The sequence below is a fragment of the Camelus bactrianus genome, chromosome 1 (genome assembly GCF_048773025.1).
Source record: "Camelus bactrianus isolate YW-2024 breed Bactrian camel chromosome 1, ASM4877302v1, whole genome shotgun sequence".
Taxonomy (NCBI): Eukaryota; Metazoa; Chordata; class Mammalia; order Artiodactyla; family Camelidae; genus Camelus; species Camelus bactrianus.
The window spans coordinates 41,928,972-41,946,384 of record NC_133539.1 but is presented as its reverse complement, the minus strand read 5'-3'; the positions used below and the strand labels follow the sequence as shown (position 1 = coordinate 41,946,384).

Below are 17,413 nucleotides of genomic sequence, written 5' to 3'. Positions count from 1 at the left end.
AAAGTCAGATTTCTTACTGTTGGATGAGAGTAATAAATATAGAAAGGTGGAAGACTAGAATGAATCTGGTGTTGGTCTGATATTGAAAGTACCTATATGAACTCATACAGTATACACATACAGACAGATCTAGAAATAGATACAGATGTATGTGTGTGTGTGTGTATATATATATATATATACACACATATGTACATTTTCTAGCTGTTAAGGAGGCTAGAAGCAGTAACTCTTCACTACCAATGAGTACACTTAGTGCAGTGTACACTTGGTTTCTAAATAGGTTCTAAAAGGAACCATGGATGCTTACAGAAATCACTAATTCCAGGGCTAGAAGATAAAATACAAGATGAGTCCAGGATATCTTCTGGTGCCAGAAATTAAGGAATTATTTTAAAAAGAATGGGGACCCGTCAAAAAGGCACAAGGGTCAAAAGGGAAGGGATTTGTATGGGCAAATTTGGGACATCTTGAGTAACAAAATAAATAACGGTAGCAATGTGTTATAACCTACAGAATAACATAAAAATGTGGGCCCATTATCAATAAAATAACCGAATAAAGAATGGAGAAGTGGGGGCAGGGTAATAGCTCAAGTTGTAGAGCCCGTGCTTAGCATGCATGAGCTCTTGGGTACAACTCCCAGTACCTCCATTAAAAAAAAAAAAAAATGGAGAAGAAAACTTCCTCACAGAATTTCAACTAGCAAGAAAATAGATGAAAGTGATGGAAATAGAAAATCGTCATTTGGCAAATCCTTACACTATCGACTGTTTCAGGAAAGAATCATGAGGAAAACCACCCCAAAATAAAAACCAAGAATGCCTGCCAATTAAAGGACAAAAATATGATGAGATAAGATACTTACAAGAATTTTCCCATGAGATACTAATTACAAACAAAAACACAGTAATTTGACACGGGCTATATCTGGCAGATACCACCCTAACCAAGTGACCAAAATGAACATCACTAGTGAGAGGACAAACTGCACATCACGGACTCACTGACACACTAATGACATATTAGTTCTGTGCTACTCTTGCCAAAATACATGAACTGAATTTAATCAGGAGGAAACATCTGGCAAACCCCAAATTGGGAGATCTTTTACAAATAGTTGGCCTGTATTTTTAAAACAGTCTAAGGTCATAAAAGCAAACACTGAAGACTTCCAGATTAAAGAAATTTAAGAGATGACAACTAAATGATTGACGATAATGAAGTGGCTCTTTAATCAGGGAGATATTAGTGGAGCAACTGGTGAAATCTGAGTAAGGTCTGTAGAAGGTGACAGAATAAAGTATTTTAATAATGTTAACTCCCTGCTTTTAACAACTGTCCTGTGGTTAAATAAAATGCTATTATTAGGAGAACATGGAAATACATTGTGATATTTTTGCAATATTTTGTAAATTTGAAGTTTTTTCAAAATGAAGTGTTAAAAAAATTAGAAACTGTCTTCATTTCAGCAGGGAAGTAACTTGAACAATCCCTCCCTTAGCTACAGAACTTGTGCTAAGTTAGGTAGACTCCAATAAATAATTTTAAATCTCTCATTACTTTGGCCAACAATCTGGGCAAGAGCAATGATAAAATTTCTCTTCTTTAAAACAAACAAACAAACAAACCAAAAAACCCAGGAACAATTAAATGAAATAGAAAATAAGAACACTAATTGAGTTTGACAAATTTATTGGTTATTTTAGTAAAGACATTCATCTCAGTCATTTCTCTCTCCCATCTTGACCTCAGGTTAGTATTTCATTTGAGTCAAGAAAAATAAATGTAGGAGAGGGATGTTATTTGAACATAAACATTAAAATGGACAAAAATGGAAAGTCTGCCTATATTAAAGCAAGTTAACTTCATGTATCTTGATATAATTAAATCATGTGAGTAAGAACTAACAGTTCTATATACATTGCCATTGTTTTACTTGGGGCTTACTCTAAACTCAAATGCAAGTGAACAAAGTATTAGGAATATATACAGGCTGCTTCTCTGGAGTTATTACCTATTAAAGAGCTCATTGAGTGGTTACCACCAATAAAATAGTCTGAAGCTGCCTCCAAATTCAACATTGTAGGAGTTTTTGAGAAAATCATTATACTATGTTTCTTTTATCTGTGACTATGCTTCTAAAGATATGTTTAATTGTCACATTAAAAAAGAATTCATATACAATACAAAAATACAAAATAAAAACACAATCCTATAGCACATAGCTCTAACAAAGTATGTGTGGTCAAAGATTCCACAGAATATGTTTAAAGATGCATTTTCCTTCCTTTTATTTTCAGTACCTAAAATGTGCTTTTGAGAGGCTACTGGTTAATATGTATAGAGTTAAAATAAACCAATATTATTGTGCTAAATAAGAACTCCTGCAGTAAGTTCAAATCAGATTTCACGTTAGTAACTTAAATGCTTTGCTTTGATAAAGTTACAGAAAGTGCATCTTTCTTGTTTTCAATCTTCATACAATGTTGCCCTTTTTTTTTTTGGTGTTTATACCTTTTAAAAGATAAGAACAGCCAAATATTTAAGTATTATGTACATTTAAATTTTTGGTGGTGGTTTGTTATTTTAAAAGAAACAGCTTCCTTATGATTTACCTCAAGATCTGGTGGAAATGCTTACAGGAACTAGCTAATAACAAAAACCAAGAGAAGCACATTCAAAATACTGATTTACTTTGGTAGCAAATGGTTGTTCTTTGAAGACTAATGAAGGTAGACAAGACCTTTAAAGTGAAGTGGGCTATTTCAAATACTCAACAGTTTACATAAAACTTTAAAATGTTCTTTTTAAAGAGCTAAGCATCTGTATCCACTGACAGCAATGCAATACCTAGTTTATGATGACTTAAAACAAAACAAATGCCCATTAGGAAAAAAAGCTGTATTTTATCTAATTTACTTTTCAGTCAATAATCCAGACTTTTTCCTCCCAATACAATACTCCCTTCTCTATAAGGCTGTTCCTGGGAGCCAGACAGTTTAGGTTACTAAGGGAGTTAAGTTAGAGAGTCACTGCCTACAGTTTAAATAGACAATAACTTTTTGCTTCCCTCTTAATGTGCTAATAGTTGTGTCTAAAAAAATATGCAATTCTTAGAAAGGTACCATTTCTGATGTTTTTATTATCTGCAACCTTTGGAAACTAAGCACATGAAACTACAAAATTAGTAAATGTCTTGAAATCTGTATATAAAACATAAATTACCTCTAATTTCAAATTCTCATTTATTAGTGTACCACTCAATCTTAAAAAAAAAAAAAAGGAGGCTCCAAAGATAGTCTTATACCATTCTTTAAAAAAGGAAACTGTTCCTTTTAACTTTACACCCACCCCACACCCTAATTTCAAAACACATCATTTAATTGTCTTGGTCATGGACATTTCCAAGATGAGATTTTATATTTCGCTCCCAAAGCTTCTGGTTATCAGAAAACCCATGCTTTCCTTTATTGAAGGAATTTGGTCCTGCTGATGTTGGTGTATCCCTGTTAAAAGAAAGGAAATTTACTTAAAATGTTATATATAATGCCTTTTGGGCCATGTTTTTAACTCATTCAAAATACATTTACTTAGTGCCTACTATAAATGCAGGCCAAACATCAGAAGCCACTACAGAACTTTTAAAAAATATCCTTTCCAGCCCCAGTACTCAAGTTTCAGATTCAGAAGACCTGACGAGGAGCCAGGTAAATCTTTAGGTTTAACAAACATTTAAGGCGATTCCGTTAACAGCTATTGGTGGCAAACACAACAGTTTAAAAAAACATTGCTTGTAACCCATTAACAGGGTCATGGAATCATTTGGTGGCTTAACATCAGTATTTATAAAAAATGAGATAGAAGAAAAAACATGAAGATGTATCTCACACACACAATTCAGGTTCATTTTACGAACTTCTGTTTCAATTGCACGTGCTTAGGTTATGCAGATATATGTATTCTGGATGTTTAGACTAGGTTATAATGTCAGATGTATTTCTTACTCTAGGTCCCAGTGTAAAAGGCAGGCAGGAAGGCAGCCATGGGTCTGTTCCCATTTGAATCACAGACAAAGTCTGAAGACTGATGTTTGAATACTTAGCGCTTAGTTCTTCAGGAGGATATACATTTAGTAGAAATGAGGACACAGTATAAATTGTTTTGAAGCCCAACTTTCTTACTAGCCTCTAAATTATCCATTTATGCATACAAAGACAGGAAAATGAACATGGTGTAAACTTGAAATTAATGTTATTTCCACAATAACAGAAACAATGGAAAAAATGTTTTTGTCTTATTTTGATATTTGGCATCTAGTTATCAAGGAAAAAGGGACACATACAACCAAGATTAACTGGCAGGAATGATATTTTTTAAGTGAGATGTGTGATAACCATTTCTTTATACCAGGAAAAAACTTGATTTTAATTTTAAATCAGAAACATTTCTCATAACTGTTTATTTGAAAAAATATACATGCTATGTATCTGAAAAGAAACAGCCTTAAGTTGTTGTTATTTTTTAAAAATACTCATTTTCTCTTACCAGGATAGAAAAGATCACCGATAACTCAGAAAACAAAACTGTTTTGCCAAAATATATAAGGAAAGCCTGAACACTAATAGATCATGTGCAATTTGCTCTTAATTCACTATAATTTTCTACAATATTATACAAAAATTTTAATACCTTCCAATATTCTTCATCCTCATCTTTGCCTCTGGAGGCATTTCCTCTGGTTCACTCTGGAGAAAAAAAATAAGATAGAAACAGAAATGACTGCATATAGATAGAGTAGATCCTTGAACAAAGTGGGGGCTATGGGCACTAACACTGTTCCTATCCCTTCATAGTCAAAAATCTGTACACAACTTTATAGTTGTGTCCTCCATGTCCATGGTTCTGCACCCGAGGATTCAACCAACCTCGGATAGCCTAGTACTCTAGCACGTATTTACTGAAAAAAAAAAAAAATTGTGTGTAAGTAGGCCCATGCATTTCAAACTCGTGCTGGTCAAGGGTCAACTGTGTATTAAATTCACATGATTACCAGTAATGCTAAATTTTATATCTAAGTCCATAAATTTTGGTAAAAAGAGAAAATCGCTTATCTTAATTACATTTTAAAAAGAAATTCATGCTTCCAATGTGCTGATTTTGTATAAAGAAAAAAAGTCTGGTAAAAACTTTTTGATATTCTAGAACTAAAGTCATTTGTTTACTATAAGCTACACATTGCATTAAATGCTTTAATATGCACCATGTCTTAAAACCCTAACGATTTTACAAGGTGAGTACGAGCATCATCATTTGCATTTTGTAAGTGAGGTAATAAACAAGGTTAACTTGTCTAGTCACAAAGCTAATAAATAGCAAGATAGTTGGATGCCAGAGCAAAAGCTCTTAACCACTTTACTGTATGGCTGGCTCTCAGAAATGTCTCCTTCACTATAAAGACATCTTCAAAGTTCATTCACTACTTTTTCATAGTTATTGCTAGTGAAAAGGTAAGTGACAAGTGCCTTTTAGTTGTTTTTATGTATAAATGTTACTGCTCAGCTAAACATTCTTGTTTAAACGGGCATCTGCAAGATCCAGCTTCATGGGGTTTTTACTGGTCAAATGTGAGGCAATTTGAGCCTTATGGACTGTTGAATGAAGAAAGAACCCACGAGCCTACACTTACATGAGTAAGAGCTCTTCCTTACAGTAAGAGACAATTAACAAACATAAAGGGGATGAAAGAAGGAGAAAAATCACCATTGGGCAAACATCATAATACTTGATTCTAGTAAGAATCATCAATGAATGTTAACACTCACAAGTGAATGCTTAAGAAATTACATATTTTCACATATTCTTAAAAAATATCCCCACAAGATAATTTTAATTACACATGGTGAAACAGTAACTTGACTGTAGAGAAATCTGGCAGACATTACTTTAAGCAAATGACCAAAGTTAACACTGCCAGTGATGGGACATACTGACAGCATGTGCTTCCTGATATGATACATTGAGAACTTGGGATCACTTCTGTGGTTTGCCTGCTGAAAGGTGTGTAAATCTAATCATGAGGAAACATCAGACAAATCCAAACCGAGAGGCATTCTACAAACTAACTGGCCTGCACTCTTCAAAAATGTTACTGCCATAAAATACACAGAACACCTGGGAATTTTGCAAAATGAGAGACTAAAGAGATACAACTGAAATTCAAAATTAATTAATTAAATGAATGCCCTCTTTGTCCAGTATCTTTCAGACTTAACCTTAGATACACATCTAAGGTTACTTAACTATGTTCTGCAGAAAAAGGAAGAACCAGATGAAGATTTTTAGATGCCAGTGTTCTTTAACCTAAGAGACAACTTTATCCTTAACTACCATTACCATCTTATAGCAGAAAGAGTGTTGTCTGAACCTGTCTAAAACTTCTTTCAAAACAGGGAAAACAGTAGAACACAGGACAAGAAACCAGAGACCTAAATTCTGGTTCAATACTTATATGCATTAAAACATACTCATGCATGTTTAACTTAATTTCCCCATCTGCAAAACAGGAATAATTATGTCAGACAATTCACAGGGATATATGGAAGGTAAGATAAAGTTACATGAAAAGATTCAACTCATTAGGCAAAGTAAGCCATTACCATTAGGTAGGTGTTTACAATTCCCAGCCTCTGTACTTCTGCACAGGCTGTTCCCTTTCCTATACTGTCCTTCCCTGATACAACCTGTAAATATCAAAATGCTAACTAATCTCTTAAGAATGTTAGAGATGACAGAAAACATTAAATATAATTTAGGTTAGTGCTTTTCAAACTTTTTTATGGGGGATGGGAAATTAAATACATTTTCCTCAACAAAACATTACTTGAGTTCCCAAGCACCAAACAGATAAAAGAATAGATATAAGTGAAACAGGAGCAAGAGGCCAGAACTGTGCTTGTTAACCATCACCTAACACCACAGTAGCTCCTGAGACATTCCCACAGAACCCTGGAACTCTGAGAAAGTTTAAAAATCTGTCATCTAAATTTAGTCTTCATTTTACAGCTGAAAAACTAAGGCTCCAAAAAGGTAAAGTTATTTATCCACAGGTTTTCTATTGGTTAATAACTGGACAGGGCAGGAAAAGAATCCAGGTCTTCCCATCACCAGTCTAGCAGCAACTAGTTACTGGGCCCCTCTTCCTTACCTGAATCTCTATCATTTCATCTCTTCAGGTACTTTTAACTTTTATCTCGTACTATTTTATGTTTAAGTCCCTGCCCTGCTAGGCTGAGTTCCCAGAACATGTCTGATTTATCTTTGTAATCTCACTGTACCTAGCATATGGAAAGCACTCAAATGTGTAGAATGAGTAAAAGTCCAAAGAAGAATAGAGATAACAGCAATTATTTACCCATTCATCCGGGCTCCAATCATTCCATAGTTACCCTTGCCTAAAACTTTTCTACAAAAACCTCCAGTCCTGTCAAATATAGCTGCTTAGCATTTACCATGTGTGATTTGAAGGCTAATGTCTTAGCTTACAAAACTATTACTTGGTTTGTCAAAACCTTGTCTAATGTTTTAGTACCCAACTCCTATCTATTTCTTCTCATATCTTCTTCCCAATCACTCCAGCCCCAGTTTGTGCTCCTCTGAATGTATAATTCTTATCCACACTGCTTTAGGGAGCGATTGCTCAGGTATCCTGTAACTGTTATACACTGGGGTCACATCTTAAGTGAGGGTTAGGTTCTAAAGTCAGAGCCTAAGGAAAAAAATCATAGTCATAATTATGCTTAAAATTCCCTGTGTCATTCACAAGGACGGTAAGAGAAGGACATTGTGAGGGGCACAGAAGAACTAGGACTGCCTAAGAGAAGAGCACGTAAGCATCCTATGCTCATTCTGGAACATATGTGTATTGAGCAGATCTGGCAGTCAGTATTTTAAATGACCCTACAATCAAATTAAAAAAACAATCCAGATTTTGCAGGTGTCATTAAAACAACAACAACAAACTGTTCAGAGTTCAAAGAAAATTCACTAGTACCATAATACAACTTGACAATTTGCCACTAATATCTTCCTTAAAGAATTGGTTAAAATAAAAAAAACCAAGTATCGACTTACATCTTCATCTTCATTAAAAGCTGCTGCTACTGAAAGGGTTTTTGGAGCAAGAGTTGGAACGGTTTCTTTAGGCTTCTGAAGAAGAAACATTAAAAAGAGTATCACATAGTGTTTATAAGGCTTATTTTAACAATATGAGTAATTTATCATCAAAGATTCAACTTTACATTTTCATAGAAACATATAGTAAGGAACTAAGAACAGACTTTGGAGAAATCCATTCTCTCTCTTTTAAAATGTAGGTTAACAATGGGTAGGTTTTACTTTATTAATTATATCTGTTTGTTTTCCTCCTGTAAAGATTTTATAGCTAGGATCTATAATTTAATATCATTAAGCTAAAAGGTACCTGGTACAGGTAAAAGAAAATGGACATTAATACTCTCATAGTAACATTAAGTATAGCATGTCTTGAGAAAGACACCAAGACTCATCCTTCTCTAGTAGCTAGCTTCCTACCCCTCAGCCTGTAAACTTGCTTCATCCACACCATCTCTTCTAACCTAGGTTTCTGAACTACATTGTCCTATCTCCAGCCTTTCACCACCAGTCAGCCTTCAACCCACTGCAACCTGGCTTCCTCTTTCACCATTTCCCATGATTCCCCACTCACCTAGAACCAAGTGACCCTGATTCTATAGTCACCAATGACTAGGGTGCTACATTTGACTAATCACCAGCTCCTTTTTGAAAACACCCTTACTTTGGCTTCTGTGACACTGCTTTTAATTGGCTATTCTTCTAATTCTCTGACCTCTTGTTCTTGCTCTTCCTTGCCTCCTGTTCCTCCCTTAAATGATAGATACCCAAGATTCTGTCCTTAGTGATCTTTCCTTTTCTGTACTTCCCTCGTCAACTTCATTTACTCCCAGTTTTAACTACCAAATCCTATGTCTACCCCAAACAGATGTCATCTGCCTACTGGACAGCTCCACTTAGAGCTCCCAGGGGTACCGTAGTTTCAGTGTCCTCAAGTACCCAAGCCAGAGAACCTTTTCTTCAACTTGCACGTTCTATTGTAAGGTCCTGCTAATTAGATCTCTATTAAATAGACTTAAACCTGCCTCTGCCTTTTACTACCACACTACCAGCACCTAAGGCCTCTTAGCATCACTCTCCTGAACTACTGTTAAAAATACCATCTCCCCATCTGTTTTTTTCCCCTCTAATTCTCTATATTGGTACCTGAGTCATTTTTCTAAAATGCACACCTGTTTAAGGGTTGACACTCCTTATAATGGTTCCACGACTCCTCCAGAATCTAAAGAATAAACCCAAACTATATTTTGGAGTACAAGTCCTTTATGATTTGGTCCTATCGTCTTATTTGGGGAGCTTTCTATCCCTACATTTGCCTACCTAACACCTTCTAACCAGGAACAATTTCCTGAATGCATCATGCGGCTTCACATCTAAACTGCCTCTGCATGAAGTTCTTTTTATCTGAGATGTCCCTTTACCTTCTGCCTGCACTTAAGGCCAACTCTAGCATCACCACATCAGTGAAATCTTCTCCAAGCTGCTGAAACAAAATTAACCACCCCTTCTTATATAGCACACACAAACACTTTTTATAAATAATATCTGCTTTTGAAGGAATAAAAAATGTTCATTTGGAGAATATGCATAGTAACTCCAGAAACACCCTTTACTCTTAAAAGATGTCATATATCTGATGTTGTACATACAATGTAAGACACAAATAAGTATTTGTTGGTTGATAAACTATCTTATCACATCATATAATCAAAAGCAACAGTTTTAACTAGTTTTTATATCCTACATCTCACTTTGCCAAGAAGATTATGTTTACACTTTGGTTTATTTCATGAACACAGGTTTTTGTTTTCTAAATATTAAAAAGTTTTACTGAATAGGCTTTTTCAAGCACAATACTCCCAACTAAAATGATCAGCAGTTATTAAACCATGTCAATGATCTTTATACAAAACAGATTAAACCAAAAGAATCAGCTCAAATAGGGAGACTAGTTATGAAATAATGAAGTTACAAGCTGAATGTCTTTTGTTCAGACTGATTTTTTTTTTTAGAAAAAGGAAGCAAAGGAAAAGGGCAAACAACACAGGGTAGGAGTGAGGGTTCTGAGGAATGGTGTCTCTTTTAAAACTAGAAGTGCAGCCCAAACATACTGTCTCTAGTAGGAACCTAATATCTACCATATTTTTAAGATCTCTGAATGACACATAATGAAAAAGAAATAAAGCTGCATGTATCTGGCAACTTAGCATTAGTTTTCACAGAACAGACTTGAATAAACACCTTAAAAGCAATTTTAGGATTATTCTCCTTACATATAACTCTTTTCTAAAGTCAACAGCAATACACTATTCAAGTAAACTTCTTTTTCTTAAAGAAGAGATCTATTTAGTGGAACCACACAAAGTTATCACTTCTGTGGGTCAGAAACTGTCAAATCTCGAAACTTCAATCTAATATTTCAAATACTTTCCAGACACTCCAAGGTTCATTAAGTACTAATTCAAGGCTGACATCTTACAAGGGATAAAAAGTTGATCTGTAAAGGACTACTATCCTAGAATACAGAGTATTCAATGTCCATTTGTAGCTCCAAAGTAAGGTAATCAGGAAGCTCTTCTTATCAATCAATACCTTACTAATAGTAATCTTTTAAAATACAAATAACTGATTTCTAGAGATATTATTTTTAATATTACCAAAATTTAAAGGTAAGAAAAATAAACAAATTCTTTCTGAAAATATCTTTCAGAGGTTTTGCTCAACACAGGAAATTCTAACCAATTACTTTATAATCATATATTCTTCTTCTCATATTGAAAATTCCTTTTAACAAGTTATAACTTACCCAGATCTTTTTTGAATACAGAGCTAATAATTTCTTAAATACCTACATACAGGTTCATGCAGCAATGTATCTTTTTATACTTAATTTATCATAATCCAGTCAAAGTAGGTTTCCAAAACAAATTCCTAAGACCTATTACGAATGTAATATATAAATTAACTCACACTTGAGCCAAGTTTGATGGATATGGCTGAGGCTTTCTTTGTTGTCTGACTACCTATGGCAAATCCAAACTTGGAGATCTTTGTAGGCTTTGTTGGGAGGTCTGCAGCTTCTTCTTCAGCTGATCGCTTCTCAGCGCTGCGACTGGAACTTTCCCCTCCATTACTGGAAGAAACAGTCTTAGTTTTCACAGGTTTTTCTGCTTCTTCTTCAGGTCCTGGTGAAGTCGAAACAACTTACCAAGATGAGCTATTTTTACTGAGCAGATTGATGGGAGCAGCAACCTCAAAAAGCATCGTTATTAGGAAGATACCTCTGCAGTTGTCACCTACTGACCCAACAGTCTCTTCCACTGTTTGTTAGAGTATACAGCAGGAACTGAGATTGTGTGGCAGTAGAAAAGGCTCCCATGAATTAACTAGCATAAAATACAGAGCAATTTAAAATTATAAATACAAAGTTCACAAAAAGACCCTTCAACTAAACACTGTAAGTTGTACAATAATCAAGTTATTTGTGGGATTTTTGCTTTTCATAAATAAAGACATAAATTCTTCTATAAAAAGTAGTTTGTTAGCAATTAGTCACAACACAGAATAATACATTTGACTAATAAAGTCTAATTTTTTCAATAATATGCTACTAGTTATACAAAGTACCTTGTTATGAACAGCCCACTATTACTCAAACTACAATGTTAGTACAGCCTGGAGTTATTTTCTTGAGTGATGTGTTCTTCATGTACATCTCATACCATCTTTAGAGTTGAAAAAGAACTTGAAGGTCATCCCTTCCTGAGTAATTTAATTCTGCTCTTGGAGCTTGGTTATCATCTGTTTAAACTACCCTTGAGAGCTACCTACAGTCATACTTAGGTTTACACATTTTTTTCTCATGAAAGGAAGATGAGCTAATGAAAATTTCAAACAGAAGGCATACATATGTAGATAAGGAATGCAAGACGTCTTTCAGTAATTTTGCTTCTGTTTACGTTAATCAATGATGAAATCAGTTCACATCTTGAATATCTTAGGTCTCTTACAGATGAAGGCTATTTAAGAATATATTGGGAGGTAAGACTGAAGAAAGCTGATTATTAGGAATTTTATTTTCTTCCCCAAGTTTACCAATTTACTCTTCTGAATGTACTTTGCTACACTGAATGAATGGTTTATTTATAGGGAAAGAGAAGATCCTCTAAGGGATGGCCCTGACAACAGTTAAGAAAACAGGACAAAAAGCTAGAATAGGGGGAAAAACAGAGGACAAGTGGTGAATTAAAAGGCAGGAGGCTATAGATCCCAATCTATATAGTTTTGGAATGATGGGGTTGCTATATTAATAAGCACCTTGAACAGAACATTTGATTTTGTTTAGAGGGAAAGAAAAGGAACTCTTTGTTACCTTTAGATATGGGGTGAAAGTTGTAATAACAATGTGGGGGAAGAATTAAGCAGGATTAGGTTCTGGGATTTCCCCAAGGAGGCAAAGATAGTACTGGAATGGTTGCCTGAGGTGCCATTCACTTATTTAGATGTAAAATTACAAAAGCACATAAAGAATGTAAAATTGCCATTCAATATTTGAAATATAGAACTCAATATAGAATTTAAAAAAAGAGTATTATACAAACACTATTTTTTTAAGGTCTAAGTTTATCACTAAAAGCACTTATGCTAAATTTTATTCTGCATTCTATTTATAGTTTTAATCAAACATGAATTTTACAGTAAAACCAAAACAATGATAACTACTTCTTTGTGACTGACACATAGCTAAAACTGAAAATTCACTGGCTTTACATTTTGGAACACATGTAAACATATAAAAAACCCACTGGATTCACATACAGAAGTAATCTATACACTAAAGAAACAAGTTCTGTGCAAGCACAAACTCTGAAAAACATCAAAACAAACAGTATAAAGAACATTTAGTCTTGATTGTACTATAACCCTGCTCTTTGAAATATGACACATGGACTATTAGTCAAAATTCCTGGTTCTTTAGAAACCTATCTTTTCTTAATTCTGGGTCTCTTTTTACCCAGAGAATAATTATGGACAAAGAATCTAGAAAAATCAAAGCATAAATATGAGAAAAGGTGAAAGACTTAATTCTTACTATAACATTAATAATAACATTGTGATAACCAGCTGAACTAGTATGTACTAATACATGAAAACTATACTATTTTCCAATTCTATCATGCTGCAAGGCAGATTTCTATAGTGACTGCTCTAGAAAAAGGTAGTATGAACAGGAGAGTTGGGAAAACTACTTTACCATTAATCAGTCAGCTAGCAGCAACTCAATTTTATTTACATTTGTGTCCCTGCCATCTGAAGAAGCAAACTATTAAGACCACCCACACCTCAGTTTCACTCTGAAGATTAAACATGTCTATTAGGTCATTTCTACACATGACTGATTCTAGATCCAACAATTTATTTCTGGACATAGCAAATAACTGGACTTGCTCCCCATCACCTTTTGTTTGTTTGTTTTAAAGCAAATGTAAATACTCTATAGCTTTAAAAAAATCTACTCTTCAGGGAAGGGATGGGAGATGGAGTGAAGGAAGGTGAATGCACTAACAGTACTCATTACTTAGCCTTAAATGGCTCAATTTGTCACATGGATTGGAGCTGTATTTTCTCTTCAAGTAATCCTCTTCCAACAACTATGCAGTAAAATACACAAAACATTTAGGAAATAAAGCAAATGGAAGAAAGAGATGAAGATGGGAAATATGACAGCCAAATCTATGTTATTATCAATGTGACTGCAATTACAATTTCTGTAAATCTATATATAGTTGATTAGAAAATTACTTCAACCTAATGTGAGCTTTGAAACATACCATTAAACATAAACATTAATTCCTAAGTCCATTAAGTGTTTTCCTTTAAACACAACACGTACTACTATAGTATTTGGGGCTTTTAATCCAGAACTGCTGTTACTTATTTAATGAAATGTTTTGTATTTAGGGACTGCGGAAAACAAAATTTTGAATGGCCACAGATTTGTTATGTGAACATTTTTAACAATGTGACTTACATTTTAAGGAGCAACTAAATACAGGGTCAGTTTTTAAAAAATAAAACATCATTTTATAACAAAACATGGATAAATTGTATCAAATTACAAGATTCTTTATCAAGGAGTATTTTAATAAAAGAGATTTTTATCTAATTTGAACTCATTTTGAGCAAACAAAATATGTAGATTAGTTAATGTGAAATCAAATTATACATTTTTTTTTCCTTTTTCATTGAGTAGTTGGGGAGGAGAGGTGAGCCTTGGAGTACAAATGTACCTCACTTTGAAAAAAATTACCTAATAAGATTTAAGTTCATAAGGATACCCTTCATGACCCATTTGAATTCTGGTAGATTCTTCATTTGAAAAAAAGGGCACATACCTACTTCTCTAATAGTAATGGTGTGCAGCTTAAATGAGAACATATTCAAGAACCTCCTACTGTCTGGCAAAATAAGTGTCAATTTCATTAGAGTAGCTTTTATATAGCCTGAGGTGGGTGTGATTTCGATATGAATAGCTCTTCTCTAAAATTTTGACTTATTTCAAGGAGCTACAAATATTTAGCCAAAGGGGGGGGGGGACTACGGAAAGCCTTATCCTTAACATTAGCAATTCAAGTAAGAAGCTTCTCATATCGACATAAATTAAGGTTAACTATGGAAGTAATCTACTCATTGAAAAAAAAAATACATTTCCAACTTATTGGACTATTCAATAGGAGTTAAAAATCAGAATAATTTCTAGGTAAGCCCCTAAGACAAACTTAACAGTGCCTACAGACCTACTGTTTTAAAACAGTGCCTACTTGCCACAAAATTATCAACTTAGCAATATCCATGGCATGAAATGTTTAGCTATGATTTCTTGGCACAATTTCATTAAAAATACCTACATTCAAAAATGGTTTATAGGAACCTACAAACTACTATTTTCTTGCAAGGGAAGGCATACCAAGGCAGATTACATAGATTTATTAAGGGATATTATGCATTTTAAGTCACCAATGAGGAGACATTAAAAATTTTTGATACCAATTAGCAAAGATAATTTTGTACCACTCTCTCCGCAAAAATGCTAAAATAGAAACATCAGTGTTCATCCTACAGAGGGAATTATTCCAACTGAAAGGGTGGTGGATAAAAACACAGACGCTTAAGGTACATTTTGGCAGCACACTAAAACACATCTCAGATACTCTCAGTCAAAATAATTAGAAGGGGAGGAGATAGCTCAATTGGTAGAGCATATGCTTAGCATGCAAGAGGTCCTGGGTTCAATTCCCAGTACCTCTGTTAAGTAAACAGATAAATCTAATTACCTCCCCCCTCAAAAACAAAAAAAAAGCCATTCTGAAAATTAAAAGATAGTCTAAAAGCGAGATAAGATTCTTTAAGCTAGAGATCTTTGTTTTTCCTCAAACTATTAATTTTTCAATGTTAATTTCACTCGATAATTTCCAAGACAATTTTTGAGGAAAAAAATCGCTCACGTAGCACTACGTGGTTTAAACTGCTGTTTCATAAACTATTTTACTAGTGAACAAAACAAAACAAAAGGGGAGAGGTGTGGGAAGGAGTAAGAGTTCTGGCTCAAGTAATAGCACTGTACGTATTTTTTAAAAAAGAAATTCTGGGTCCAAAGTAACCTAACATTAATTACACTTTTTTCAATTTTTGTTTCCAAGTCAATCTAAACATGTTAGTTAGGTCCTAACAGTTGCCTCCATATACTATTACTCTTCCGTATTTTCTCATACTAAATACTTTCTGGGATAAGACTTGAGGGAGAGTTAGAATAGTGTAGTACTTAAAACGTTCTAAAGACATTATGATCAGCTCGCACGTGTTAAGTCACTTGCCTTCTTAGGACAAAGCGGCGGGAGAGCTCGAGAGATTACGTGTTTCTTTTCCTTCATGCACAACACCCCAATTTAGAGAGATGGAGGTGACAGAATAAAGATAGCTGTAATCTGAGTTTACATCGTAAGGAAATAGAGGAAGAATCATGCTAGCCTATTGAGACACCTAAATACCTGGCATGCAGCGAAGCTGGCAACAGCTTGGCTCAGAAAGGCAGATATTCAAAGAAAGACAACCTAACCCTATACCTCGCAGATTAAACCAGGAGGCAGGCAAAGGTATTTCTCTTTCCCTCCATCGCCTCGATCTATCCCGTTACAGGATCAGTATTAGGCTTGAAAATGTAGGAAAGAACAAGGCCGAGGTCGTCCACCTCCTCAGCGAAAAGGGAACAGCAAACTAACTCCTAGGTGTAACAGAGAGGCCGGCACCGTCGGAAACTCGGCCTGCGGCCAGTTCCTGAAAGGCCACTCCTCGGTGACTCGCACTTGGTGAGCGCGCGAGTGCGTTTTATGTGATGTGCGTCTCCGGTGTGGCGGCAGCGGCCCCTGCACCGCCACTCCTATTCCCACCCCGAGTTCGGTCCCCATTTCTGGTGCCCATCTCCCTTCTCTTCGGAAGCAGGGCCTCCGCTGGGGCCAGGTCGTGACCAACAGTGACCGGCTCCGCCCGACAAGGAGGCGATGTGGGCCCGGATCCCAGCGGGCCGCACCGGGCGTGCCCGGGGCTCGTCTGGGCCCAGCACCTGACCGGGTGAGCGCCAGATCTGCCCATTCTCACCCCACTCTCCTCCCCCCACCCCAGGGAGCTCAAAGAAAGGCCCACAGCATCCCACGCAGCCCGCGACGCTGGGGTTGTGTTCACCTCCGGCGGCTCCAGCTCGCTGCGGTTTCTCAGGCTTCTCCTCTCCCGCCTTCCCGTCCGCCATTTTCCCCGCCGCGGCCTCCCCTGCAGCCTCGCCAAGGACGTCACGGCCCCGCCCAGCAACCATTGAGCTTCGAAGCCAGCGCTGGAGGTGGTAGCCTAGAGCGGCCCTAGAGAATAAAGAGCGTGCCTTCGGAAACGGAAGCGGATGTGATATCATCTGCAAGCCGCCTCTAAGGAAAGGGAGGGGAAGGTGGTCCAGTACGGGAATGACTGGGGGCATCATTAGAGGGCAGTTTGATTTTCATTGTCTGCTGGCGGATCCAGAGAAATGAGCCGAGATGGGAACCTAACCCTGAAAACGTTGGTGAAATCTTGAAAGGTTTCTGCAGACCGGGGTGTGATTTCACCTGAAGCTAGTAGGGTCTTTCACTCTGTTTTTGCTAGCTCACGTGTACCTACTCAAAAAAAAAAAAAAAAAAAAAAAAAAAGTAGGGCCGAA

General features: G+C 35.8%; 1 protein-coding gene across 1 annotated transcript; it reads right to left on the bottom strand.

Moving 5' to 3' along the window:
• Positions 1 to 1,678: 1,678 nt before the first annotated feature.
• On the bottom strand, positions 1,679 to 17,044 carry PCNP (PEST proteolytic signal containing nuclear protein). The gene is made up of 5 exons (XM_010966376.3): positions 16,912 to 17,044; positions 11,143 to 11,357; positions 8,134 to 8,208; positions 4,693 to 4,748; positions 1,679 to 3,509 (listed from the first exon to the last, which is right to left on the bottom strand). The coding sequence occupies exons 1-5, from the start codon at positions 17,036 to 17,038 to the stop codon at positions 3,383 to 3,385; spliced, it is 600 nt and encodes a 199-aa protein (XP_010964678.2). The 5' UTR covers positions 17,039 to 17,044; the 3' UTR covers positions 1,679 to 3,382.
• Between the last annotated feature and the right edge of the window lie 369 nt (positions 17,045 to 17,413).

Excerpts from the sequence above, each read along its gene's own strand:
- PCNP (XM_010966376.3), bottom strand. The coding sequence starts at position 17,038 with ATGGTTGCTGGGCGGGGCCGTGACGTCCTTGGCGAGGCTGCAGGGGAG. Across the intron at positions 8,209-11,142 it reads CCATCAAACTTGGCTCAAGT|AAGCCTAAAGAAACCGTTCC; the intron begins GTGAGTTAATTT and ends TTTCTTCTTCAG. Across the intron at positions 3,510-4,692 it reads AGGATGAAGAATATTGGAAG|GGATACACCAACATCAGCAG; the intron begins GTATTAAAATTT and ends TTCTTTTAACAG.